Source organism: Dasypus novemcinctus, chromosome 5 (genome assembly GCF_030445035.2).
Source record: "Dasypus novemcinctus isolate mDasNov1 chromosome 5, mDasNov1.1.hap2, whole genome shotgun sequence".
Lineage (NCBI taxonomy): Eukaryota > Metazoa > Chordata > Mammalia > Cingulata > Dasypodidae > Dasypus > Dasypus novemcinctus.
In genome coordinates this window covers 66,707,597-66,733,981 of record NC_080677.1, presented here as the reverse complement: position 1 = coordinate 66,733,981, position 26,385 = coordinate 66,707,597, and the positions used below count along the sequence as shown (strand labels likewise).

General features: G+C 35.4%; 1 protein-coding gene across 1 annotated transcript in view; it reads right to left on the bottom strand.

The window, feature by feature from the left end:
* ELAPOR2 (endosome-lysosome associated apoptosis and autophagy regulator family member 2) overlaps positions 1–26,385 on the bottom strand; it is a 211,565-nt gene that overhangs the window by 75,429 nt on the left and 109,751 nt on the right. Inside the window, exons 3-5 of the mRNA XM_004478108.5 lie at positions 10,220–10,415; positions 3,532–3,679; positions 287–373 (exon numbers count right to left, since the gene is read on the bottom strand). Coding sequence (XP_004478165.2) covers positions 287–373; positions 3,532–3,679; positions 10,220–10,415 — 431 coding nt within the window. The remainder of the gene's footprint in view (positions 1–286; positions 374–3,531; positions 3,680–10,219; positions 10,416–26,385) is intronic.

Here is a 26,385-nt window from a genome sequence, read left to right as displayed (position 1 = left end):
AGCCTTATTCCTTCTGAATGCCACTATGAAAGAGAGGAGAGCTAGAACATGAGGGGAAGTGACTAGAAAGAAATCAGAGGAAAAAGAGAAAAGTGGAAAAATAAGACCTACAAAGGACCTGAGTCCACAAAAATGGGGACAGTTTCTCCTCTAACCAGAAATTATCTAAGTTTTCAATTTTGATCCTATTTTCTTAAAAAAAAAAAAAAGAAAAGCTTTTAAAAAGGTTGGGAGAAGGAAGGAGAAGAGTGGGGTTGGTGGAAGAGAAGAAAGAACAAAGACTTACAGAATGAGAGCCCCATTCTCCATTGTCTGTGAGTTTTACCCATTTGTCCGTGGTGGTGTCCATCTCCTGGCACTGATCATTTTGAATCTGTGGATTAAATACAAGGGCTCCAGTAAAGCTTCTAGAACAATGGTTTTAATTAAATTCTGCACCCAGAACAGAACAGGCCACAAGAATTTCTTTCAATACAATGAAAGAAACAATGGTCATGAATAATTCTAAACAAGTGAACACTCCAAGACCTCTGGCACCTAATTTACAACTGTATATGAGTGAGTGAGTGGTTCTAAATAAACCATCCTCATAAATGTAACAAAAAGCCTAGCCCACTAATAAGGGGATGTGGGGGGTAAGGACTTGAGGAAGACAGGGAGGGATAGAGGAAAGAGTTTACATACATGAAGAAGGAAAATGTCATTACAAATAATCTACTGAGCCTACCAAAATATTTTAACAGCTTGCATTAATCATATAGGACCAATAGTATAAAAATAAAGTTAAAAAAAAATTGGGGGCAATAAAAAGTTAAATAAATAAACTCTGTTTTGTGTTCAGTTCCCCAGGACTTAACCTAAGTATGTAGGTAACTGGCTACAGCCAAAGTCAAAATCCCAAGTTAATTTCTGGGGAAAACATTAACTTTTGCCACATCAACACAAATGACCTACAACAAATATATTGAGCACCAAACACATCATGCTCCCCTGATAATTCTTCTAAATGCCTATACATTGGGAGCATTACCTGTCCAGGTCTACAAATATAGAAACATCAAGAAGTTACACCATCGTTCCAGGATTGCACAATTGTCAGTAACAAAGCAGGGTTAAAAGAGATTGCAATACCAACACTTCAGCCAAGTGGCTATTTCTTCTCTACATCATTTGCCACTTCACTCATCCTCCTGATCAATTTATAAACAACATAAAATTGTTCTCTGAAAGAGATATTTCCTAAATACTTTCAAACTGGGAAATAGATCCTTTTACCATCCAAAGAGATGAATAACAGATACTGAGGGCATATGTATTAGTTACAGTTGTGTCATTTTTTTTTAAAGATTTATTTTATTTATTTCTTCCCACCCACCATTGTTTGCACTTGCTGTGTCTGTTCACCTTCCTTGTTTCTTTTTTAGGAGGCACTGGGAACCTCTGATAGGGGAGGGAGGCACCTAATTTCTTGGGCCACCTCCGTTCTCTGCTTTACTGATCTCTCATTATGTTTTTCTTCTTGTGCCTCTTGTTATGCCATCATGTTGCACCAGCTTGCTGTGCCTGCCTATTGCGTCACTCACTGTCTTACTCATCTTCTTTTATGAGACACTGGTAATCTCTGCTCTCTGCTTTGTTGGATCTCTCACTATGTTTTTTCTTCTTGTGTCTCTTGTTGTGTTATCTTGTTGCATCAACCTGCTGTGCCTGCCCATCATGCCAGCTTGCTGTATTCTTTAGGAGGCACTGGGAAGCAAACCAGGGACCTACCATGTAGCAGGCAGGAGCTCAATCACTTGAGTCACATCCGCTTCCCAGTTGTGTCATTTTTATATTATCAACATAATGGCCATTTTAATGCAAGTATTGAGATCCTTAAAAGCAAATATGGATCTAAATGTACCTTTGAGGGCCAATGTTGGATTAGCTATGCTTTTTTTCATCTAAAAGCAGACATCATGTTTTACAGTGACATTTTCTTGCATTTTAGAGACCTGAGTTTCATTGTAAAATAAAAAGAAGGGAGATTGACTGTCCCATATGGTTCTAAAATTAAATATTTTATTGCTCTAAATTATGTCATATCCACACACGTGTATAGGATTTAGAGTACAACTCGTATTTTTCACTGTCTTCAGACATTTCTTTTCCATTAACCATAAGCATGATGACTGTGAAGTGTTAACACTCATAGTCCGTAAATTGTAGCCTATAAAGCTGAAACATTAATAAAAGGAGGAAAATTGAAGCAAGTAAACTTGTCACTCCTTTTCAAACTATAACCAGAAGAATAAAAGCATCACTGAAAGGAAACTTTATTCCTTCATAGTACCTTTTAAAGACAGATACAATAGGATTTACTAGGCAATACAAACCTAAATGCTTACTCCAACAATGAGATAACTGCCTCACTTCTTAGTTTTAATTTTAAAAATATTGCCAAGACATCTCATGAAATAGGGAATCATTCACTCTGAGAAGTGTATTGCAAACAATACGTAGCTCAAAAAGTAAATGTGTTTGAATCCTGCTTGGCACTAAACTCCTCAAAGGATATGAGGTTAGGATGCTCCTCAAACTGAAGGGAATGCTGAGAGCCAGAACATTAACTTAATTGCCCCAAATCATATTGCTAGCAATTGTAGAGTTGATCCAAAGCCAAATTCTCTTGACTTCAAATCCAGGGGTCAAACTTTCATGGAAAATAGCTCTTGCTAGCAAACATTTGGTTTAGAAATTTCCATTTTTCATGAGCAATGAAAATTTGTTTTAGAATTGTTAGGTCATTGGTCCTCCAAATCTGGACCATGGAACCTTTTACAAGATATTTTCTCCAATTACTTGAAAAACACATAATTTGCTACACAAAGTCAATATGAAACATTTTTTCAAGCATTTAAATCCCTGACACAACAAATATTTGTTGGATTGATACAGCTTACATAAAATCATTAAATAATTTTAGTAGTAACAGTCTATTCTGTTAGTCTATTATTTTTATCCTATATTCTGTAATGTTATTTACTTTCTTACTAGGGACATCAATTATCCTATCCAATGATTCATTTAGAATCAGAATCATACAGTCATATAGTCTACTACACTTAAATAATTCTAATTAGTAAAAAAATTTGAAACTGCAAAGAGAAAAACCTTTGAAATGAAAACTAAAATTGGCAAAACCATATTTTTGACAAAAACAGCATCCACAGCTATAAAAGCAATTAAAATTAAAGTGAATCTGGGAGACAATATTTGTCACACAACAAGTCTAAACAAAATAGTCATCTAATGGTCACAACAAATATTAAAATAAGCCCTATGTTCTCCACAAGGTGAGAGCCCAAAGGTAAAGAAATATTAACCAGAATACAAAATGTTATTTTAAAAATTTAAGTCTTCTCTAAGTATCAAAAGTTTCAATAAATATAAAAAAAATAGGAGAAACATAAAATGGAATAGGAATAATTAAATGGAAATTTTACATAAATAATCCTTAAAAAGCAAATTCCAGAAAATAAAAGTCCTTACAAAGAACTCAAAGAAGATGTTGTTGTCGACATACTGGTACTCAAAGAAGACATAACCCGGTTTCTTAAGGTGCACAGCATAGATCAAAGATACCGTGCAGTCATCACGGTTAGACTCTAGGTAATTTCCACGAGGGATCCAGGAAGAGCTGTGGAAACAAAACCAAGAGGCATCAGTGTTTGGAAACCTCTTCTCTTCATAGTGTTATGCAATCCAGTTTCAAAAGTGGTTCCATGACAAAAACAGAGAAGATCAGAAGCTTCTCCAGAACACAAAGGTCAGCCCTATTTCAGAGAAGAGATTAATTTCTAATGAAATCTGACTTCCTGGATCTTGGTAAAGTTATGTAATCAATTTGCTGGGAAATTTGATCACCAATTTGGTGACCACTAATTTTAGTATCTTAGGTGGAATTACTATTTCAAGCAATATCTAAAGTTTTATTTGTATACACAAACATGAACAAATACATACACATACACCAACGCACTATCGGGGAGTGGGATCCTTGCTATGAGAAATTAAATAGCCCTAGGAAAAAACATTTGAAGTGAATCTACATAAAATACCATTTACAGTTTCATAGTGCATAGAAGGGATAAAAGTTTGATTGGGATATTATCATCAAAAACAATCTAAAAATTAAGAAATTACATTTATTTTATCCTACAGTTAACAAAATTTGGTTATAATTGCAATGGTTCTTAGAATTAAATCATAAGCATATGTTGTCTTTTGTGAAAAAAACTTCTAACCAGACTAAATGATAATACAATGATAGCACGACTTCAAACTTCACCTCCTTCCCTTCAGTTTTATCTTTTTATCTGGATAATACAAGTGATACGTTGGCAGCTTTTCTTTTTTTCTAACTGAAAAGAATCTGAGTAAAAGACTAAGACTTTCACTTCTGAACATGACTGGATTTTTACTTTAACAATTTATTAAACTAAAGAAAATACATGAATCCTATTCAGACATTGACAATAGGCAGTGCAGGGCTAAGAATCCTAAAAGCAGGAAAGCTCATGAGGTAAAGCCCAAATTCACCGTGGCTTTCTTCCTTGGGACATTTTCTAAACTGTGGCATAAAGAGATAGTGCCCAAGTAGAGCAGAGTGGTCTCACTGAGCAGAGGAACAGAGATCAGTGTTTGGTCAGCTGAAATGGTTAGAATTCGTAGGACAGAGAATGAGAGGGAAAAAAAACAACAACAGGGCTTCCAGAAGTCTGAATGGAGTTTGCCTACAAGTCCTGGGCGTAGGGCTGGACTGCGCACATTGGAAAGACGTTAGAGACTCCAGTACTGCTACGCTTTAGGAGGAAGGACTATGCCCTAAAGTAGGTGACAGCAAACTTTTTCATAAAGGGCAGGAGAATAAATACTTGTGGACCTTCTCATTTCTTGCACCTATTTAACTCTGCTGCTGGAGTTAAAAAGCAGTCATAGACAAAACGTAAATGAATGGGTGCAGCTGTGTCCCAATAAAACTTCATTTACAAAAACAGATGGCAGGTAGCATAATTTGCTGATCTCCTAGAATAAAGGTCATGACTTAGAACCAAGTGTAAAACCAATATAGATTCCGCTTTAAAAAAATAATAAAATAAGGTCTGATGAGGTCAAAGTAATCTCTGAGTAAATAAACGTAAATAAACTACCTGCAAGAATAAAATTCAATACACTTTAAATGAAGAGAACATAATCCACATTTGCAACATCTGAACAATCATAATGCCCAGGATACTATCAAAATTCACTAGACATGCAAGGAAATTAGAGAATATGAATTTTGAGGAAAAAAGGCAGGAAGCAGAAACAAACAAGTACTTACAAATATAATCAAGAATATTAAATAAAAGATGAATGTAATGAGTGAAGAGATAGGAAATCTCAATTACTTTAAGAGAAATTAAAACTATTAAAAATTAACTGGATATTATAAAACTGAATATCATAATAAATGAAATAATTCATTAACTGGGCCAACAAGAAGTTGGAGACTATGGAAAAGGAGGTGGGCAGGGTGGGGGGTGGGCAGTCACAGCAAACTTACAGAAATAGAAAGTATATAATTTGAAGTACAGAAATTTTAAAAGAAACCAGGAAAATACAGCCTTAGTGACATTGGGGACAATGTAAAGTAGTCTAATATACATGCAACTGGAGGCACAGAGGGAGAGAAAAAGGAAGAAGAGCATTTTTGATGGAATTATGGCTAAGACATCCCAAATTTAGTGACAAATAACCCACAAATCCAAGAAGCTCAATGAGCCTGAAATGAGTAAATCTAAAGAAAACCCATTCTAGGCACATCATAGTCAAATTGTTGAACAGTAAAAATATAAAGAATGTGGTACAAACAGCCAAAGACATAGACACATTATACACAGGGGAAATAATTATACAAATAATGGTCAACTTTTCATCACAATCCAGGAAATTCAGGAAATAATGCAGCAATATCTTTAAAGTACAGAAAGAAAAAAAAGTGAAAATACAGAATTCTATATCCAACAAAATATGCAAAATAAGGATGAAATAAAGACATTTAGAGATAAACAAAAGCTGAGACAATTTGTGACCAGCACACTTGCATGACAAGAAATCATAAAGGAAATTTCATAGGCTGAAGGGAGATAAAAATAGACACTCAGATCTATAAAAAAAAGAGACAAGTGGTATGTAGATAAACACAAAAAATATGTGAATATACATAAAAAGTATGTGGATAAACATAAAAGCTATATTTTTCTTCTCATGTTCTTTGAAAGACAACTCATTAAAACATCATTGTGGACTTTATAACATGTATCTAAATAGAATATATAATAATAGCACAAAGATAAGGGTATAAATGCAACTCTACTGCTGTAAGGTTTTTACATATTAGGTAATGATAATTTTAGCTATCCTATGATAAGATGAAGCATCATTTATAGCCTAGAGCAACAACTAAAAATGATAACAATCTAAGAGAAACTGCTAAAAAAGAAAAGTAACTGAAGAAATAAACTAGAATTCTAAAAAAATTAAAATAATCCAAAATAAGTCAGGCAAGGAGAAATGTGGGAGAAAATAGATATGACAAATAGACAAATAGATCTTGACTAAACACAACCATATCAGTAATTATATTAAATTTAAACAGACTAAACATCCCAATTAAAAAAGAGATTGTCAAATTGAATAAAAGCAAAATCTAACAACATGCTGTTTATGAGAGACTTCTTTAAATAGAAAGGCACAAATAGTTGAAAATGAAATGATGGAAAAAGATATACCAAGTAAACAGTAAACATGAGAATGGTATATTAATATCAGACAAAGTAGATTTCAAGAAAGGGGTATTATCAGAGAAAAACTGGAACATTTAATAACAATAAAATAACCAGTCCATCAGGAAGACATAACAGTCCTAAATGTGTATGCTCCAAACATGTTGTAAAAACTGATAGAGACAAAGGAAAAAATAGACAAATCTACAAACATATATGGAGATTTTAACCCCCTTTGTTCAATAATTGACAGATAAAATAGACAAAAAGCATCAGTATGAATATACAAGTTACTTAAACAGTACTATCAACCAACTTGATGTAGTTGATATTTATAGAATACTACACATCAAACAACTGCAGAGTACATATTCTTTTCAAGAGCACATTTAACATTAACCAGGACAGATCATATGCTGAGCCAGAAAACAAACCTCATGAACTACTGAAATATTGAAGTCTGAAATTAACCATAAGCTATCTAGAAAAACCCCAAGCGTTTGAAAATTAAGCAACATAATTTTAAATACACATGAGTTAGAAATGATATCACAAGGGTAATCAGAAAATATTCTCAATTAAATAAAAATGAAAATTCAACATCATATTTTGTGGCATATTGCTAAAACTATGCTTAACAGAAATTTTGTACATTTTAATGCTTACATTTGAAAAGAAAACAAAATGCTTAAAATTAGCCATCTATGTTTCTATCTTAAAGTGCAAGGAAAAGAAGAGCAAAGAAACTGAAAAATAAAGGCAAAAAGGAATTATAAGCATAAGAGGATAAATGAATTAAATAGAAAACAGAGTAGCAAAAATTAATAAAGCCAAATATTGCTTCTTTGAAAAGATTAATAAAATTGATAAACCCCTAGCAAGGTTGATCATAAGAGGGAAACACAAATTACTGAGAATGAAAAGGGGAATATCGCTACAGACCTTACAAACATTAAAAGGAAAATAAGAAAATATTAACAACTTTACACCAATAAATTGGACTACTTAGGAAAAAATGGGCAAATCCCTTGAAAAACAACTAAACCAGAAAGAAACAGAAAACCTGAATAGTTCTAAATCTATTTTACAAATTGAATTGGTAGTTCAAATATTTCCCCCACCACCAAAAAAATTCCAGGCCCTCTTGATTTCCTTGGTGTATTTTACCAAACATTTAACGAAGACATAATACCAATCTTACAAAAATGAGTCAAAAAAATTTTTTTTAATAAAATGAATATGGAAATCCAAAGGATCTAGAGCAGCCAAGTCAATTTTGAAAAAGAAGAAATTTTGAAAATTTACCATATCTGATTTAAAATATTATTATAAAGCTAAAGCAATCAAGACAGAGTGATATTGGTATAATGAAAGATGAAGAGATTATTGGAGCTGAATAGAAAGTCCAGAAAGGGTTGTGCATGCAGACTATCAATTTATTTTCAGCAAGCATACCAAAGCAATTGAACAGGTAAAGGAAAGTCATTTCAATAAATGGTATTGGAACAACTGATATCCATATGGAAAACAATGAACTTTCACTCAAATTGTACTTTAAAAGTAACTCAAAATCAATCATACTTTTAAATGCAAAAGCTAAAATTATAAAGCTTCTAGAAGTAAACATAAATGATATCTTTGCAACCCAGGGTTAGGCAAAGATATTTTAGGATACAAAAAGCACTAGCCATAACAGAAAAAAAAATAGGAAACGATATATTGTATTTTTTCAAACTCGAATCTTTTGCTTATCAAGGGATACATTTTAAAAATGAAAAGGCAAACCACAGAGTGGGAGGAAACACTCTATTATGTCTGTATGTGTATGTAATATATGTTAAATACTACATAAATATATACATGACAAAGACTTGCATCCAGAATATAAAAAAAGCTCCTATAGCCCAGTCATAAAATGAGAAAAAAATAGGAAATAGGCAAAAGACCTGAACAGAAACCTTACAAAAAGATATACAGATGGCCAATGAGCAAATGATAAGTGTTCTACATTACACAGTAGAGAAATGCAAATTAAAACTACAAGGGTATATAATTTTATATACACACTAGAATGGCTAAAATTTTAGAAAAACTGACAATACAAATGTTGGTAAACACATAAAATAAACAGAATAATACACCACCAGTGAGAATGTACATAAATAGTTACAATGATTTTGGAAAAGTGTTTTGCTGTTTCCTATAAAGCTCTACATATATCTTCATCTGATTAAAAAGAAATAAAAACATGTACAAGATTGGATGAGAGGAAGAAAGAAAGGAGTGAAGGAAGGAAGATAATCAGAGCAATATAAAGCCAAAATTTACATTGAGAAGATACTGCTAGAAGATATTGCATTGAAAAACATTCTGGTTTTAATTCAATTTCTTTGATGAATAAAGTATTCTCAGCAGGGAAAAAAAAAAAAGCCATGTCAATATCCTCTGCTCATCAAAAAAGAAAGATCTGAGATCCCATAAGATCCTTCTAGCTTCTTCATTTAAGGAATTCTTACCTTTTAAAAAATTCAAAATTAGAGGAATGATGATTTTTTTAAATGATCTCTAATGCTACAATTCTATATAATGAAATGTCTATTATCTGGGCAGTAAAATAAGAGCAATCAGGATGAGTCTGCAGAGAGCAAAGGAGAAGTAAGAGAGAGAGAGAGAAGAAAAGGAGGGAGGGAAAAGGAGAATGGAGAGAGGAAAGAAACAAAACACACCTTTTAGCATTGCTAAACAATGCCCTGTTCTCCTGAGCTTATGGTAAAAATTTTGGATTTCTAAGTGGCCACTCTAGTCAGAAGGAAGCCTTAGGCCTAAGTTTAACTCTCCCAAACTCAGCCATGTGGAGGGAAATGTTACCTAATCAATACCAGAGAGCAGGATGGGGTACATCCCCTCCCTGTTTTTTTCATTTTATTTTATTTTTAAGACAGTTTAACATTCCTCCAGTGCTGTTACAGGCAAAGCTAATAATAATATGCTATAAGAGGCAAAATTAGTGGGCAAAGGTGTATTCCACCTTACATGCTTGGCCCACTCTTTCTTACCCAAGATAATCAAGTGTTTAAAGGTAGGTTACCTCCTACTCCTATCAGAGGAAGAGAGAAAAAAAAGTTATCTGAAATTATCTGCTAAAAATGAGAGAAGGATTTGTAGAAACAGCACTGGTGTGAGTGTAGCTATAAATACATTAGTAAATTGTTTTTCTAAAGCTTTATTGCATCTTTGTACACAGTGACTGGTACACTCTGAGACTATTAATTTTAAACTCAGCTCCAGTACTTGTAGTGACTATCCAAAAGACAAGATGACTCCTTGCAGTTAGTTTGTCTATAATACCAGTTAGCACCAAGATTATGCTCAACAGTCAGTCAAGATCCAAGGCTCTCTTGGTTGCTTACTTGTTACAGCCGTCTGGCCTGCTGTCAGAAGGGCCCACCACAGTGTCCATGAAGGTCGCAACGTTGGAAAAGCCTGCCGGCAATTCATCCCATTCATCAAATTTGATGCCACTGCCCAAGGAGTAGGTGCCTTCACCACACTTACTGCATACCTGGTTCTTCATTTCTAGATACTCTCCAGAAGCACAGGAGAAAGCTGGAAGGCAGAAAAATGCACAGCCCATTTGCCACTGTGTCTCCATCAATTTTCTTCCCTTCTCACTCTCACCAGTCTCTGATCATGTCACACTCTAATTAAAACCTTCCAATGACTCCCTTGTCGCTGCTTGCATGTGGCAACCTGGCTTCAACCAATTTCCCCCATCTCATCCTTTGCCTCACCTCTCTCTATCATTCCCCAAATATTTCATCTTCTTCCTTGCTGTGTTCTTCTTTCTCTGGAGACCTTGGCCAACTCATCTCTACCTCAAAATCTCCAGTTCCTAACTCAAAACGACCCCATTAGTTAATATCTCCATTAAAGCAATTAAGTTATAACCACTTACCAATTGATTTGAGACCCTGAGCTCCTACAAAACAAGGGTCGTTATTTTTCGGACCGCTAACTGTATTTGTCATATACTAAGTCCAAATAAATTTTTTTGGATCCTGTGAGTGAGAACTAAGTATTAGAGGCTAACAGGAGGGTAGTATTTCAGGAGCAATAGCTAAACAAGTATATCTTAACTCTAAAACTATGAGCCCACTTTTTTAATGTTCACAACCTAACCTCAACCTAGTCATCTCGAAAGCCTACCTCTTATTACTGATGTCACATTCGCTGCTAATTCTGAGAACTGTGCCCAGGGACAGCAGGGATGGACAATGTGAAGGATAGTCAACAGTTACAGCAAAGAAGGCAATTCTTCTGCTGTTATTATTCATTCAGACAAATGCAAATCAATGCCCCCCAAGTGTGTGGCTCTTGTGTTAGTGCAAGGGCTTTTTAATCCTTTAATCGTGACATTAAAGAAAAAAAAACAAAATAAAACCTCCAAATTACCCGATGAAAAACAAATCTCCCAGCAGAGAGCAAAGCAGCAAAGCCTCACATTTAGGTACACTCCTCTTCCAGAATACATTTTTAAACTTCACCAGAAATAAAAACAGGCTAATTTTGAAAAACTAATTAAGGAATTAAAGCTAAAACCCACACTCATCTACATACTTATCCACTGAATTAATGTTTTTCCTCAGGAAAGCTTAAGATGCTTTACAATGAACGTTTAACTCTCAACATTCCATAATTATTTAAATATCAGAAGACAAGAAAAGGTAAGGCAAAGAATACTGCTTGCTAGCTAGAAGGTCAAAACCATCCTGGGACCAGGTTGTGCCACTTAGTAATTCCGCAACTTTGAGTTAATTACTTCCCCTCCCTAAAGCTTGGTTCCTGCTTCTTAAAAGTGAGATAATAATCACAGTAACTACCTGATAAGGTTATACTGAGCAAATAAAGTATGGTATGAATCATTAGCCCAGTGCCTTGCATATAGCAAATGCTTACCACCTGTTATTTTTATGAGTACCTGAATAGTAGAGAACACAATAATGGAAGAATTTTTATTTTACTTTCAATAGTTGATGGGTCTTTTACAAAGTTGGAATCAGATAATATTTCCCTAACATGACAACTAATATCATAAACCATAAGCCAACATTACACTGAATTGGGATTTAATAAACTATAGCTCACAGGCCAAATCCAGCCCACTGTGTGCTTTTGTAAATAAAGCTTTATTGAAATGAAACATAGCCATAATCATTGTTAATGTATTGCCTATTTGTACCACAATGGCAGAGTTGAAGACTTGGGATACAGATCACATGATCTTTAAAGCTAAAACTATTTACTTTCTGATAAAATAAAGTTATCTTGGAAGATAGGTTAGTCCAAAGTCTGAAATATAACCTTTAACTCAATTAATAATTTAATAAGCAGTAATATTTTATAAGTCATTATAAGAGACTCTAGAAAAGAGCAGAAACCAGTCTTCTGAGTACAATGATGCCTTTTCAGAGTTGTCTTCCCTGTTAAAATCATGACAAATATCCCCAACTCTTTGAAAGGTGTTTCCTTGTCTAAGGCCAGAAGGAAAAGTGGGAGAGAAGATTGACAGTTAATCCACTGAATGTTGTGCTATACTTGATACTTTATAAATATTTATAATAGACCTGTGAAGGGAGAAAGCATTAACCCTACTTAACAGATGAGGAAACTGAGGCACAGTGCATTTAAGTAACTGATTAAAGATATCCAGTTAACAAGTGTCAAAGCAGATATTCAAATTTGGATCTGATTCCAAAGCTAATGGCCCAAAGAAAGGTCAATTCAGACAATTACTATAACTAATGCAAAAAGGACAGCAAATGCAACTGAATTCATTACTATACTTGATTTCATTCTTCATTTCCTGTCTTGAACTATTAAGCAATGTTCATGTACATTATAAAACAATAACCATTTCACATCCTCAGATTTCTTATGGAATTTTTAATGTACCATAACTAAAATACACATTCAAAAAACATTTTAGCAAGTTATTAACCTTCATACATTTCAATTCCTTTCCTGTAAAAGGAGGACAGAAATGATACCTAGCTCAAAAAGTGTTGTGGGAATAAATGAGATAATCTAGCAATGTGCCTGGTATAAATATACAATTAACACTAGCTACAATTATTAATAATGTAATTTGGAGATCTGGAATATACCTGTCAATAAGAACTCTGACACTGCCTTGATGATTTTATATCTCTTCAGAATAATTACGTAGTCAAAATTACTTAAATGGATATAGAAGCAAGCTCTTGAACCATGTCAATGGAAGAGAAGAGCCACCCTTTCTCATTTAACACAATTTACTCTATAATGTTATGTCAACACAGGACTACAGATCTCTTTTGGCAGACACCAAAATGACCCACTTTTCTTTTCTGATATCTTCAATCATGGCTTCATTCACTTTCTTTTCAATTCTGCTTTCTCAGTCCTTGGTACTTAATTGGATTATAAACTTTCTTATTTTAGGGACCACACCCTTTTCATTCAAATGTCTTTTAGTGTCCTCTGTTTCACAACTTGTAGGATGATAGTTGTAAACAGCAGTCCTATGAGTTGGTCATATTTCATTTGAATAAGTAGTCATTTCTAAAATATTATTTTTTCTTCTTTAAGAACCTAGAACTCCTAGAGTAATTGAATTCATTAAAGATAAGGAAACTCCGTGTTTCTGATATGAGAACAGAAAGCTTAAATTCACACATCACTTAACAACAATAGGCTAAATCTGGAATTTCACAATATTTTACCTAAAAGCCCAGTGGAACAGTGCTGTTTAAAAAGTCAACCTCTTGAAGTCTAAACTAACTGTCATGTGCTGCTCTCACTGTGGTTTTTTTCAGCCTCTTCTTTTCTGACACCTATGTCTGCTACTAGTGAATTTGTAAGGGTTCAAATACGCAGGTGGTGAAGAATTGGATATGAAAAAACAAGCATTTGTATTAGTCTGTTACCAACTAGCAAATAGCTTGAGATCTTACTTAAACCCTCTATGCATTCACTCACTTTCCAAGAACACCAGTTTCTCTTTGTCCCTCATAAGATTGCCTTTGAGGATTCAATGACAGAAAGTGAAACCACACTGAGAGTAAAAAATGATATGAAAATTCAAGGCATTACTACAATCATGCAACCACCCAGCACAAAGTACCATAATAAATGGTTTTTGAGGAAGCGGACTTGGCCCAGTGGTTAGGGTGCCAGTCTACCACATGGGAGGTCCGCGGATCAAACCCGGAGCCTTCTTGACCCGTGTGGAGCTGGCCCATGTGCAGTGCTGATGCGCGCAAGGAATGCCCTGCCACGCAGGGGTGTCCCCGCATAGGGGAGCCCCACGCGCAAGGAGTGTGCCCCATAAGGAGAGCCACCCAGCGTGAAAGAAAGTGCAGTCTGCCCAAGAATGGCACCGCACACACAGAGAGTTGACACAACAAGATGACAGCAAAGAAAAGAAACACGGATTCCCCTGCCACTGACAACAACAAAAGTGGACAAAAAAAGAACACGCAGTGAATAGACACAGAGAACAGACAACTGGGGTGGGAGGAAAGGGGAGAGAAATAAATAAAAATAAATAAATCTTTAAAAAGATAAAAAAATAAATGGTTATTGAATTGAATCATTTACATGCTAATTATCATCTCTGAGTTATGCCTAACAATAAAAAACATCTATTTTTAATCATTTCACTACAAGGGCCTCTTAGTTTTGCTTTTCTTCCTCCAAATACTTCGTGCTTTCAAAGACTATGGGCTATCAATTACATTTATTCATAATTCATTCACTTTTGCTATTTTTATTAAGTTATTTATTACTAACATTTGCTTTATAAATAGCAACAATAAGTAGAAATAAAAGAAGTTTAATTCTACTTGTTTAATAAGATGTAAATGACATAGTGAGCCTAGGCAATCTTATTGTAGGTAAACATCTGGGACCCACATATTGCAAACCACTATATTAGATTTACTCCCTCAACACATTCAACAAGTATTTCTTGAGTATCTACCATATAGAGGCAAACAAACCCTACACTGGGGATATTTTGATAATAAGATAGAAACCATCTTTACTCTCATGGAACTTATAGTTTAGAGACTTATCTACCTCAAAATAGATCAGTTTTCATCTTACGAAATTTAAGTCCTTTGGTAGAATCATTCTTACTTGCCATCCCAAGAGTTCAACATTCATCAGCTATGTATATTAAAAGGAAAATGACTGAATAAATTCCAGGATCCAGAAGTGTCAATATGTCTATTTTTCTTCAGTTGAGTAGTCTTGTTTATATAAGTAAAATAAGGTTAAAGTTGCAGGCATTGTACTGTTGACCACATAAGAAGCACACTCTGGCAGCTATTCCTACGTTTCACTGCTCTTATGGACAGTACAAACCAGGGAAAATAAAGCATAGTGTGTGGACCTCAAAAGTGATGATAACTTTTACCTTTCTCACTCACTTCACTAATAAAGCATCATTATCAAAAAATTAACTTTGTCTTCCAGGTCTCTAAGAAAGCAAGAATCAGCATGTAAGAGAAATTGAACATCATACTGAACCTAGCAAATCTCAGCTCCTCTTCTTCCTGCCTCAGTGCCAGTGATGAGAACATTTAAGCACTGTCTTTTTAAGTTCTTACTTGTGAAATCCTTGGGCAGAAAAGAAAAAATAATTTTTATTTCTCATTTTACAAAACTGTAAATGAGCAAGAACACACAAAAAAAGTCCATTAAACATTTCCTGCTATGGTTCTCTGATTCATATTAAGTCTGTTTTGTTTTATTTTTTTCCCTTTGGCTGAAGGGAATCCTTGTTCCCTTTTATTGGGAAGATTTTTATTATTTGTCATAAGAGGGTGTTTTTCTTGTCAAAATATACAAGGCAGCAATGAAGGCTGGTCATGAGTACGTCAACTGTCTGCCATATTCAATTTAAGGCTGAAGAGAATAATGGAAGGTAACACTGTTCAAATTCTAATAGTAGCAGACAATGCAATATTTCTATCAGTGATAAATATTCATGAGCATTAGGAAGATATATTAGAACTCTAATTCACAAGTTAAAGGGTGTGAGGGATGCATGCGGAGCATGATTTGATTATAGAATGAATAAATCTGTGATATTTAATCTTAACATTAAAATTGTCAGAATGACCATTAGTGACTTTTGAGGTTATCTGGTCCAAACCCTTCCAACAGAGGGACCTAGATTTTTCATCATTTGTATATGTTGGGCAAGTTAATTTAACATTTCTGCAGTCACTAATGGCAGAGCTATAGCTCATGACTATCTAATAGGCTCCCCAGTCCCATGCAGCTAGAAGATTATTATTGTGTTTAAGCTGAGGAAAATCCACTGCCCTCATCTGAAGTGAAAATATAATAATATTGAAATGAGAAGTTGAAAGACGTAAGTTCTAGTTCTAGCAGGTGTCAGTCATGTGATGAGCATCTACAATATTTTTAAGACAATCAAATGGAGTAACATACACAAACTTGATTTTTAAACTTGAAAGTATACAATAAAATTATTAGAAGTGAATTCTTTTTTTAAATAAAGATTTATTTTTTTATTTCTCTCCCTTTCCCCCCCACACCAGTTGTCTGTTCTCTGTGTTTATTTGCTGCGTCGTCTTCTTTGTTCGCTTCTATTGTTGTCAGCAGCACAGGAATCTGTGTTTCTTTTTGTTGCATCATCTTATTGTGTCAGCTTTCCATGTGGGTGGTGCCATTCTTAGGCAGGCTGCACTTTCTTTCGCGCTGGGTGTTTCTCCTTATGGTGCGCACTCCTTGTGCATGGGGCTCCCCTACGTGGGGGACACCCCTGCGTGGCACGGCACTCCTTGTGTGCATCAGTACTGCACATGGGCCAGCTCCACACGGGTCAAGGAGGCCCAGGGTTTGAACCGCGGACCTCCCATGTGGTAGGCGGACACCCTATCTACTGGGCCAAGTCCGCTTCCCAGAAGTGAATTCTTAAAGCCCAGTTCTATCAATAATTTCTTTAAAATTTTCATCAGGAGCTGGGGATGAACACGTAGGTCACAGAAATAAAATTTTTAATTTATTATGTGTGAAAGTCTTAGATGGAGAAGGAATTTAATTTTTTAATTCCTGTATTACAAAAATGGAAGTGAGACAGGATAACACAAAAGGGTACATTAAAACAAACCATTTCCTGCTAAAATTCTCTAATTCACTGTTCTCTGGAAGAATATTTACTGAAAGGATTGCCTGTACACCTCTGAAAACTGATTCTCACTAACATCAATCCCAGTGGATCTTCACAGAGCCCTACCAGATAAAACTGTAAAATTATCACTTCATTTCTTAGAGAGGACTGATGAGCCAGAGCAATCCCCTACCCTAATCACCTCCCACCAGAAAAATTAAAACAAAGACCCAATTACTGGGAGGGAAACTGATTCATTTAACATCAAAGATAACAATCTGCATTAAATTAGCAGAACCTAGATTAAACATTTCCATTTTTTAATAAGCAAATCTAACTAAGGTAGTTTTCATTTTTAAAGAAAGAATACAAATGTACATCACTATAGTTTCTTGACTTCAATATTTGGTCAGAGAGCAAATAAATCCCAGTTCATCTGGCATAGGATAATACAAAGTTTATAGAAAAAGGACAACAGTGAAGGTCAGGGGAAGGAAAAACACTCAGAGTAGTTGATGAGGTCACGTAAGGGGACAGAACAATGTATTGTGAAATCAGTTTTCCCAACTTCCAATTATACCCTAACACTTTAATTCTTACCATACTGAACTTTAGAAACTGTCAGTCACCCTCTATTTCTTAATATTCTCTCTGACCTTGATTCTACAGTTTTGGGGGTGGGGGATGAATTTCTCTCCTCCTCATAAAACACTTTTTGTCAGAGAAGCCCCCTCAAGTCATAGATCCCATCAAACACTACAATTGATCTAAGTTTAAGCTGTTCTCAAAATTTTATCTCTTCTCTTAATAATCTTATTCATTTCTGCCTTACCACTACCACTTGGGGGCTGCTAAGTAAATCTAACAAATACTGCCCACAAGAAATGTGACTCATCAACTAAGCCTAATGGGGACAAAATGCTCTCTGTCCTTTTACATACAGAATAATCTTTTACAGATCTGATTAGAGCTGTGTTTCAGCTACAGAAATGAAATACTAATGTCAGACTCTAACTTGATGAGTTACTCAATCCACAAATATTCCAGTATTCCAGAGCTTTGTTAGGAATCATGAGAAAATTCGTAGCTCTTGTCCTTGAGTTTATTCTCCTCTTGGGAAGGAAGAAATGGGCCTCTATTCTAAACTAAGTATTTCTATGATTGAAAAAGTGTCAAATTTTTCTAATATATGTTAAATAATGAAATTATACTGCATGTATCATGCACCAATGATATTCTAGGCACTGCAAAAAACATCAGCTAACCAATTTATTATTGTTCATTTCGATATAACTACAGAAGTATCCTGAAGTCTAACCGCTATTCTCTTATCTTTCAGAAAAATATACGAAATCAGAATAAAACTAGCACAGAGATCATTAAGCAATTAAGATGACACACAAAACAATACACCTGAGCCTTTAAGAGGCAATCTTTTTAAAAATCTGTTTACCTATCCTCAATGCTAATTTGTACAGGGTTTCTGTCAGCGTAGGAATTCTGAAAGTATTAGGAGAGCACAGACACTCCAGGAAAGAGATTAACACATAAGGATATACTGTAGTGTATTCCAAAAAAGCAGTATACCATATGGGTTAAAAATGTGGACCCAGATAAAGACCACCTGGTTGCAAATCCCAGTTCTGCTTTTGATCTCTGTATGATGGTGGACTATGCCTATGCCTCAGTTTCAGTTTACTCATCTGTTTAAAAAAAAAAAAAAAAGGTGGGGGGCAGGGCTTGGAAGAAATGAAATATCTATTTCACAAGTTTGTTGTCATGATTAAATGAATTTGGGTGAACACACAAAGTAAAGCATTTACAACTGTTTCTGATATATAACAAAGAGTAGCTATTATTACAAATATTGTTATACGTTACAATATAATTACCATTACTGTTATTTTCCATTATATGTATCAACTTATTTAACCCCCTCAACCACTTGTGAATGCCTGTCTCTAGGCCAAAGTCCAGAATCCATAAAAAGACAAACAGGAGCCAACGTAATTTCCTGAACCTCCGGCCCCTCCCACATATTTCCTGTGAGCCAGGCACCCAGATCTCACAGAGGACCAGGAAAACCTAATCCTGCACCCATCCTGTAACTCTGCCCATGTTTCCCACACCTAGAATGCACTATGCCTCATCAAATTACAGAACTTCCCTCAGGACTCACTTTAACTGTCTCAGAGAATTAACCTGTGTGGCCCCTTAAATTGGTCATTTAATCCCTGTCTCAAATCTAAATTATGACACAGTTTTGCACAAGAACTTTCCAGGCCTCAGAAAATTGTCTGAGGTTATTCAGTTGACTACTGGGTGGGTCAGAAATTCAAACATGCATCTGCCTCTCTGCAAGGCCCTCTTGACTCCCTCTAAGCAGAATCAATCCCCTCCTCACTGATGAGATCATTCTAGGTATGTAAACTTATTACACACTTTACCCCTATACTTCAGTTAATTTTCTTTCCCATCTTCTCCCTTATTAGAATGACAAGGTCCTGAAAGACAGGAATCTTTTTCATTTATGTTGATCCCTACTGTCAAGCACATAGGATATGCACAATAAATATTTGTTAAGTGAATGAATTAAATTTCAATAAATATCAATAAATAGATGTGCAATAAAATATTTTGCCTGCGGACATACAAGTCAGCTGCAGAAATAAGGTTTCACCCCAAGTATATGTTACATCTGACCAGTGGCTGTATGAGATTTTCAACAGAACGCCAATGCAGTAATGCTCTAATTGAACCTTGTAGAGCAAAAAACATTACATGAAATTAATTAAATCACAGTATAAGTAACATCATATATAATTAGTAAATTAGTCAGGCATGTGTGCTTAAATCTACATTTTCCAAAAATAATATTCTGCAGGAAATTAGCCTGCAGAATCCTAATACACTTTAGATAAACAAGTCCTATAATCAAATACATTTGGGAAACTTTGGGTAAAACAAAATGTTGCAGAACACCTAGTACACAATAAATGGTCTACAATCACTAGGTTTATTAAGTTTCTCAGAGACTTTAATATGAAAGTCCTTCCATGAGGGGTATACAGCATTCATCATTTTCTCAATTTACCAGTATTTCATCACAGAAAACCCCAACACATTTTTGTTATTGTTGTTTACATGAAGAATTTCTTTGGGGATAGTATTGCAATGAACAGAGCAGGACATCCAATAGTCATTCAGTGCCAGGATACTCAATTGCACATTTCTCCATTTGCATTCACTGTTGCTACCATAACTACTCTAACCACAACTGAAATAGACTATTTTGTGAATCCTGGGGAAAAGTACACACTTGAATGAGCTATCATACCAGGAAGTAGATTTTTACAAATCCCACTCAGAAGGCAAAACCAACTCTTTTTCCATGAGAGTTTTCCCTCATTTCTCACTTACAAACTAGAATAAATAGCTGTTGACAGAAACTGTCACAATTTACTCTGCTTACTCGCATTAAAAGTGCAAGATCTGAGAGAAAGAAAGGAGGGAAAAATAAAATAATAATATATTTAAAATAATTTTTACTAATTTGAACACAGTATTTTTTGATCCAAGAAAACCAAATGTTAGAAGTTGATTTGAAGGTAAAATACCTAATAGAGTTATATATACCTTAGTTAATTTCAATTAGAAAATGATGTGTTTAGGGTTGTGAAAGATTGAACTCCAGTTTTTCTGTGTTGTTCCTTTTAAAATATCTATCTCTTTATTAAGATTCTTATATTGTTCATTCATTGTTTTCATGATATCCTTTAGTATTTTCTGTGTTTTCCTTCCTCTTCTCATCTTCTTGAGCATATTGAGGACTTTCTTTGACTTGCAATCTTCTATTGCATATTTTACATTTTATTTTTGAAAGTGTTAAGCTGTCTATTCCTTAAGTTTGAATCCACCTAGTGTACCCCAGAAAAAGAAAATGGTCTTGGTCTTGGTCCTTTCCTTCAAGTGTGAACCCATTTTGAGGATGTTGTTTTTGGTTGGGGTATGACCAGTTGAAAAGGGCTGTACTTTAACTCAGATAACTGGAGTCCTTTATGAGCAGAGTAAATTTCAGACATAGAGAGTGCCACAAGAGGAACAGAGACTGGAAGCCAGCAAAGCCCAGAAGAGAAAGGAGAAGACACCACCATGTGCACTGCCATGTGACAGAAAAGTCACCAAAGCAAGAATCTTTGGCAGCCAGCCACAGAATACCACAGTTTAAGCCAACCTATTGTATGGTATTTTGTTTTAGTAAATGACAAACTAAGACAAGGGTATACTTGAAGTTGTGGACCTGGAAATATCTGAAGGAGTAGGCAATAGAAGATATATATTCCCAAAGTAAATGTGAGAATCTAAAAGAAATACCTTGTTATGTTCTTTTCTTCCTTAGTGCTCTAAGCTTATCTGAAAATATGTAAAGGAAGTCTCTCCCCATTCATATCCTAAAGATAGTCATGCCTTTATTTATAAGATTTGGTTTGGAAGAAAAGAACCCTACCCCTAGACCGAGAGTGAGAAAGTGAGAGAGTGAGAGAATGAGAGAGAGAAATCATACAGTGTATCTTCTCCAACCGCAGTAGTGTGAAATTAGATATCAATAACAGAGGAAGAACTGGAAATTCACAAATATGTGGAAATTAAACAACACATTCACAATGAATTGGTCAAAGAAGAAATCACAAAGGAAATTAGGAAATACGCTGAGGCAAAGGAAAAGGAAAACACAGTATTTCAAAACTTATGGAATGCAGCAAAGGCAATGCTGAGAGTGAAATTTTTGGCTCTAAATGCTAACATGAAAAGAGAAGGATCTCAAGTCAGAGACCTAATCTTATAATTAGAGGATCTAGAAAAGAAGAGTAAACTAAGTCCAAAGTGAGAAGAAGGAATAAAACAAAGATTAAAGCAGAGATAAATGAAATAGAGATTTAAAAAACAGTAGAGTGAATTAAGGAACCCAAAAGTTGGTTCTTTGAAAAGATCAACAAAATCAATAAAACTTTAGCTAGACAAAAATAGAGAAAGGATACAAATAACTCAGATCAGAAATGAAAGCGAGGGCAGTACTACCTACCCCACAGAAATAAAAAGGATTATCAGAGGATGCTATAAAAAGTGTAAGCCAACAAATTAGATAACCTAGATGAAATGGACAAATTCCTAGAGACACAAGCTACCTACACTGACTCAAGAAGAAAGAAATGATCTCAACAAACCAATAATACGTAAAGCAATTGAATCAGTAACCCAAAACCTCCCAATAGAGAAAAGCCTAGGGCCAGATAGTGTCATAAGTGAATTTTAACAAACAATCCAAGAAGAATTAACACCAATCCTGCGCACACTCCTCCAAAACATTTGAAGAGGAGGGAATACTACATAACTCCTTCTATGGTGCCAAAATTAGGGACCTCATATTTTTTTAATGTAAATTTAAAAAAAATACAAAAATAAATAAAATAAATGCTCTTCCTAAGCTTTCAAAAAAAAAAATTATCCTAATACCAAAGCGAGATAAGGATACCACAAGAAAATTATACACTGATATCCCTTATGATGACAGATGCAAAAATCTTCAACAACTTACTAGCAAACCAAATCCAACAGGTACACAAAGTTGGTATAATATAAGAAAATCTATTAAGGCAATATTTCACATTAATAGAACAAAGGAACAACAAAAAATTCCACATGATCATCTGAATTGACACAGAACATGCATTTTACAAAATCCAGCACCCCTTCTTGATATAAAACACTTTAGGAACAGAAAGAAATTCCCTCAACCATGGTAAAGGGCATATATGAAAAATCCACAGATAACATTACACTCCTGGTATAAGACTGAAAGCCTTCTCCCTAAAGTCAGGAAAAAAGACAAGGATACCCACCGTCACCAGTGTTATTCAACAAGGTACTAGAAGTTCTATCCAGAGAAATTAGGCAAGAAAAAGAAATAAAATATATCCAAATAGGAAAGGAAGAAATAAAAATTTCCCTCTTTGCAGCTGACATGATCCTATATACAGAAAATCCTGAAAAATCCACAAAAAAGATACTCAAGCTAATAAATGAATTCAGCAGAGTGGTGGGGTACAAGGTCAATAAGCAAAATTCAGTAGTTCCAAACACTAAGAAGGAAATCAAGGAAAAATCAATTTATAATAGCAACTAAAAGAATCACATATTTTAAAATAAAATTAACCAAAGAAAAAAAGGACTTATACAAAGAAAATTATAAAACATTGCTAAAGAAATCAAAGAAGATCTAAATGGAAGCACATTCCATGTTCATGGACTGGAAGAATAAATATTGTTAAGATGCCAATTATACCCAAAGCAATATAAAGATTCAACATAATCCCAATCAAGTTACCAAAAGCCTTTCCTTTCCAGAAATGGAAAAGTCAATCACCCATTTTATACAGAAGGGTAAGGGACTTTGAATAGTCAAAAACATTTTGAAGACAATGAACACAAAGTTGGAGGACTCACACTACCCAATTTTCAAACATATTACAAAACTACAGTAATCAAAACAAAGCATAGTTCTTGCCACAAGATAAGATGTACAGACCAACAGAATCAAATGTAGACATCAGAAATAAGCCCTCACATCTATGGCCAAGTGATTTTTGACAAGGTTGCCAAATCCATTCAATAAGAAAAGAAAAGTAGAAATCCGTATGCAAAAAAGTAGGTGTGGATCCCTACCTCACACATATACTAAAATTTATACATAATGGATCAAAGACCTAAATATAAAAACCAAACTTCAAAACTCTTAGGGAAAAAAACATAGGGAAGCATCTCCAGGACCTCATGTCAGAAAAAAATTTTTTTTTTACTTTACACCAAAAGCATAAGCAAAAAAAGAAAAAATAGTAAATGAGATCTTATCAAAATTTAAAAGTGTGGGGGAAGCGGACCTGGCCCAGAGGTTAGGGCGTCCATCTACCACATGGGAGGTCCAAGGTTCAAACCCCGGGCCTCCTTGACCCATGTGCAGCTGGCCCACACACAGTGCTGATGTGCACAAGGAGTGCCCTGCCACGCAGGGGTGTCCCCCGCGTAGGGAAGCCCCACGCGCAAGGAGTGCACCCCGTAAGGAGAGCCGCCCAGTGTGAAAGAAAGTGCAGCCTGCCCAGGAATGGCGCCGAACACATGGAGAGCTGACACAACAAGATGACACAACAAAAAAAGAAACACAGATTCTTGTGCCACTGATAACAGAAGCGCACAAAGAACACGCAGCAAATAGACACAGAGAACAGACAACTGGGGTGGGGGGAGGGGAGAGAAATAAATAAATAAAAATAAATCTTAAAAAAAATTTTTTAAAGTGTGCCCATCATCATTAAAATGAAAAGACAACCTACAGAATGGGAGAAAGTATTTGGAAACCACACATCTGATAAGAGTTTAATATCCAGAATATATAAAGAAACCCTACAACTCATCAACAAAGAGTAAAACAACCCAATTAAAAAGTTGGTGAGGTTGTAGGTGGAACTCTTCCCCCTCGGGCTGGCAGTCCAGCTGCGGTGATCCCTGAAATCTTTGTTGTGCTATGGTGTTCCCAAACCCTAAGCGGGTTGTTTCAGGGGCTTGCAGGGCAGGAGGTGTCTGGATGCCGATTTGGTGAGACAGTGACAGAAGAGATTCTTATGACAGGTGGAATTTTGGGTTTCTGACACAGAGGTCAGAAGTTGTGAGCAGGACCCCTCCCCCTAGGGCTGGCAGCCCAGCCACTGCGATCCCTGAAATCTTAGTTGTGCTGTGGTTTTCCCAAATCCCATGTTTACTGGATGCATGGTTCCCCCTAAACCCTGTCTGTATCCCCTAAACCCTGGTAGTCCATGCTCCAGAGACTCACATACATTGAGTCTGCAATATCATGGACTTCCCATTCCCAAATCTGCCATGCCCTGAGGTCTCTCTGAGGTCCTTGATTACCCTAGCCCTTTGCGGGTTTTGTTTTTTGCTTTTTTTTTTTTTTCTTCTCCTTGAGCTTGGAGGAGTGTACCAGCTGACTTGGGGAGAGTCTAGGAAGAAAAGAGAGGCAAATCTGCTAAGAAAGCCCAATTTACCTAAATGTCCTGGGATAGGAAACTTTGTCTGGAAGAAGGTGGAGTCAGAAAATCAATTAGTCCTCCCCTAGCACACCTAAGGGAGAGGGACTGTAGGACATGCTATCCAAGCTTCCAATAGCATATTTGGGATTTTTGTGAGATGTAGGTGCTCTCATGCTGGAAATAAAGAGTCATTGTCTTCTGTGTTGAGTTGGTTCAACAAGGACCCACTTGAATCTCCTACCGGACCTCTCAGGCAGCTTTCCTGCTGCCCTGGGAGAGAGATAAATGAGGAAGGGAGAACAGGGGAATGTCAGATCCCTAAGCATTTTATTTAACTGCAAAGAGAATTCCTAGTCTGAAACGTTGGTTCTTTTTTTTTGTCATGGTTGCTACTATTGCATTGTCTCCTAGTCTTTTCTCCTGTTTTATCCCCTAAGGTCCTTTTACATTTTACATTTATTTATATTTTTTCTCTTTTTCTTTTTCTTGCTTTTCCCTCCCCCCTTTTCTTTGCCCCCTCCTTTTTTTCTCTCTTTTTCTTCTTTTTAATTTTATTATCTTTATATAATAGGGGCTGCAGGGATCGCTTCACATTTGCTGTGTTTCCTCTTCCTCCATTACCTCTTTTCTGTGTGTATTAATTTTGGCCACCTACACTATCCCCTTTCCCCTATGTCTTTCTATCCTCCATCATATACTGTTTCTCTTACATTCCACCTCCCTTTCTTTGGCCCCAAATTGTCTGACTTTTTATTTCTAATACCTTCGTCCTGTTTTCTGTCTTTTATCCACGCTTGATATTATTGTCTTTCTTTTCTCTTTCCCTCTCTCATGAAAACACTGGCCTTTTAATTCATACTATATTCCTCCCCATATTCAGTTGACTGACTCATTATAGGTACTCTACTTACTGCTACAACTCTACACAACTTACATGAGTCTAATATCCATTCTCCTAGATCTCACATTGTTGCTCTATTAATATTTATTACCAATAATACTTTATACATTTTCTTTTCTTACTCATTTTGCTTTCCCTGGCCCTAATTTTTCCTTCAAAGTGAACTTAGCCAGCAACAAGACAATAGAGTAAGAAGAACAAAGTGACAAAAAGAAGATATAACACTTATGCACGAACAACTAATTAATCCCCAAGACTAGACAAAGAAGCTAAGGAACTGATTAAATCCATCAAGATAAAATGATGACCAGACAGCAACAAAAAACTACAAACCAAACCAATAATCAGGAAAACATGGCCAAATCCAATGAACAAAGTAAAAACCAGGAAGAGGAGCAGAACATCCGA